The sequence below is a fragment of the Ciona intestinalis genome, unplaced genomic scaffold (genome assembly GCF_000224145.3).
Source record: "Ciona intestinalis unplaced genomic scaffold, KH HT000993.1, whole genome shotgun sequence".
Lineage (NCBI taxonomy): Eukaryota > Metazoa > Chordata > Ascidiacea > Phlebobranchia > Cionidae > Ciona > Ciona intestinalis.
In genome coordinates this window covers 1-2357 of record NW_004191314.1, presented here as the reverse complement: position 1 = coordinate 2357, position 2357 = coordinate 1, and the positions used below count along the sequence as shown (strand labels likewise).

Genomic DNA, 2357 nt, shown 5'->3' with positions numbered 1-2357 from the left:
TGGTTATCAAGTATTATATTGGGTGGAACTGTAATAGAACTAGATGTTGTATTATACTGCAATATCCATGGGTGTTTAGGGTAATGGGCTAACTTTGGACTAAATATTAAGATGCCATGTCACATTACAATTAATTCACATTTGCAAGAAACGTTATTTATAAACAAACTTTTGGTTTGAACGCCATGGTTTTTAAACAACAGCAGGTATGAATGAGGTGTATGAATACACCATGTGTGTCTGGTACACCATGTGTGTATGGTGTATAAGAAGACACCAATGTTATAACTCGACAGTGAGCATGAGGTGTATGAATACACCATGTATGTCTGGTGTATAAGAAGACAGCCATGTTATAACTCGACAGTGAGCATGAGGTGTATGAATACACCATGTATGTCTGGTGTATAAGAAGACACCCATGTTATAACTCGACAGTGAACATGAGGTGTATGAATACACCATGTGTGTTTGGTGTATAAGAAGACACCCATGTTACAACTTGACAGTGGGCATGAGGTGTATGAATACACCATGTGTGTCCGGTGTATAAGAAGACACCCATGTATAACTTGACAGTGAGCATAAGGTGTATGAATACACCATGTGTGTCTGTTGTATAAGAAGACACCCATGTTATACCTCGACAGTGAGCACGAGGTGTATAATTAACTTCGATACTGTAATTATCGCAGGAAGAATTGATAAAGTTTGGTGGAGAACTGCACGAAAATGAAAAAGTTCTAAACATTGAACCAATTAATGCCTCGAGAGTTAATGTTCAAACATCTACAGCTGAATATGATTCAGCATCCGTTGTTTTATGCTGTGGTTCTTGGACCAACAAACTTTTAAAGCCATTGGATCTTCAACTGCCATTAAAGGTAATGGAATGTATGTTTTAATATTGAGCTAGCCTTTGTTACAAGTATTTGCATTCGTTATAACTTATAAGTATTAAACGCACTTGTGTTCCTAAATACGGTTTGAAACTTTTCATTCCCCCTAAACACTTCTAGATCTGTTTGAGGCAATTATATAAAACACATACTTAACCATTTTCCTGTTTTTCCTATTCAGCCTGTTTTATGTTACATTAGTGACAGACACGGCAGGGCAGGGGACTGCATTCATTTTGGCAACCCTTTGGCTGTTCCACGGATGTGGTCTTCTATGATTTTACCCATTGTTTCCACTCATTTCCCCCCCAGGCATGCAAGGTACAAGTGACATACTGGAAAGAAAAAGTTCCAAATATTTATTCAAAGTTCCCAAGCTTAATTTACTACAAGGTTGATGCTGTATCTATGTATGGACTCCCCTGTGAAGCTTACCCTGGGTATTTTAAGGTGGGTAATAAATCTGGAAGTGTAAATCATTGTTTTAAAGTGTTTCAATTCTAAGCTAGTGTATTCATATACAATTCACGGTAAAAAATTGCAAACTATTAAGTTAAACTATAGTAAGTAAGAGCATGATGTTCACACAGCCCTATATATTTTGTAGCTAACAGGTAGTTAAGTTTATATTGTTTTACAACAAATGCCTGGTTAAATATAAATGTCAAGTGCTAAAAATTAAAACGATTGTCATGCCCTAGTACTGGGGTTACCATACTCTGTTCGTAATCAGAAGAAATGAACCGTTTTAAAACATTAAGAAGCATTTAATTTAGTGTAAAATCATATATTCAGAACTGATGTTGTTCATTTAGTTTAACATAACTATTTGTTTGCTTCTGTTCTATATTTCTGATTGTTTTGTAAATTCATTTCAGAGTAAAATTAATTTTTTTTTAGTTTTGTTTTCATTATCACTTTGTTGTTGATCCTGATGATGAAGAAGACTTGGAAAAACATCCATCAAGTGAAGAGGCAAAGATGAGAATGGAAGAGATCAAAGAAGTTGTGAAAAATCATCTTCCATATTTGGTCCCAGAGCCCAAAGTAAAGGAGCCTTGTATGTTAACTGTGAGTATTGTTTGGTATATTGATGTTATTGACTTAGTTGTTGGAGAGATCACATCTTAACCATAGGATACCTGGTTTAAAACTGATGCGTGTTCTTGAGGGATAAATGTATATTGCAGTAGCTCAAATCTTTTGCCAAAATTGATCATCATTCACAACACAGATGGTGTGTTTTATAGAACCGATAACTTATTACAGGGCTCCAGGCGTATAAAGCTGCCATTTGGCCGCTCGGTGTGTAATAGATCACCCATGTTATAACTCTAAGTTGTCTTGCCAATTGGAGGTAAATAGTTTATGTTCACATTTATACTTTATCTGTATCTATGCAGACAACTCCTGACACGGATTATATTTTGGACCGCCATCCAAGACATAAGAATATCA

General features: G+C 35.7%; 1 protein-coding gene across 1 annotated transcript in view; it reads left to right on the top strand.

Moving 5' to 3' along the window:
* The window catches only part of LOC100183557 (peroxisomal sarcosine oxidase-like), a gene marked incomplete at both ends in the record, with an annotated part of 3654 nt that extends 1684 nt beyond the window's left edge, over window positions 1–1970 (top strand). Inside the window, 3 exons of the mRNA XM_002125251.1 lie at window positions 696–884; window positions 1212–1349; window positions 1800–1970. Of these exons, the coding sequence (XP_002125287.1) occupies window positions 696–884; window positions 1212–1349; window positions 1800–1970 (498 nt within the window). The remainder of the gene's footprint in view (window positions 1–695; window positions 885–1211; window positions 1350–1799) is intronic.
* Between the last annotated feature and the right edge of the window lie 387 nt (window positions 1971–2357).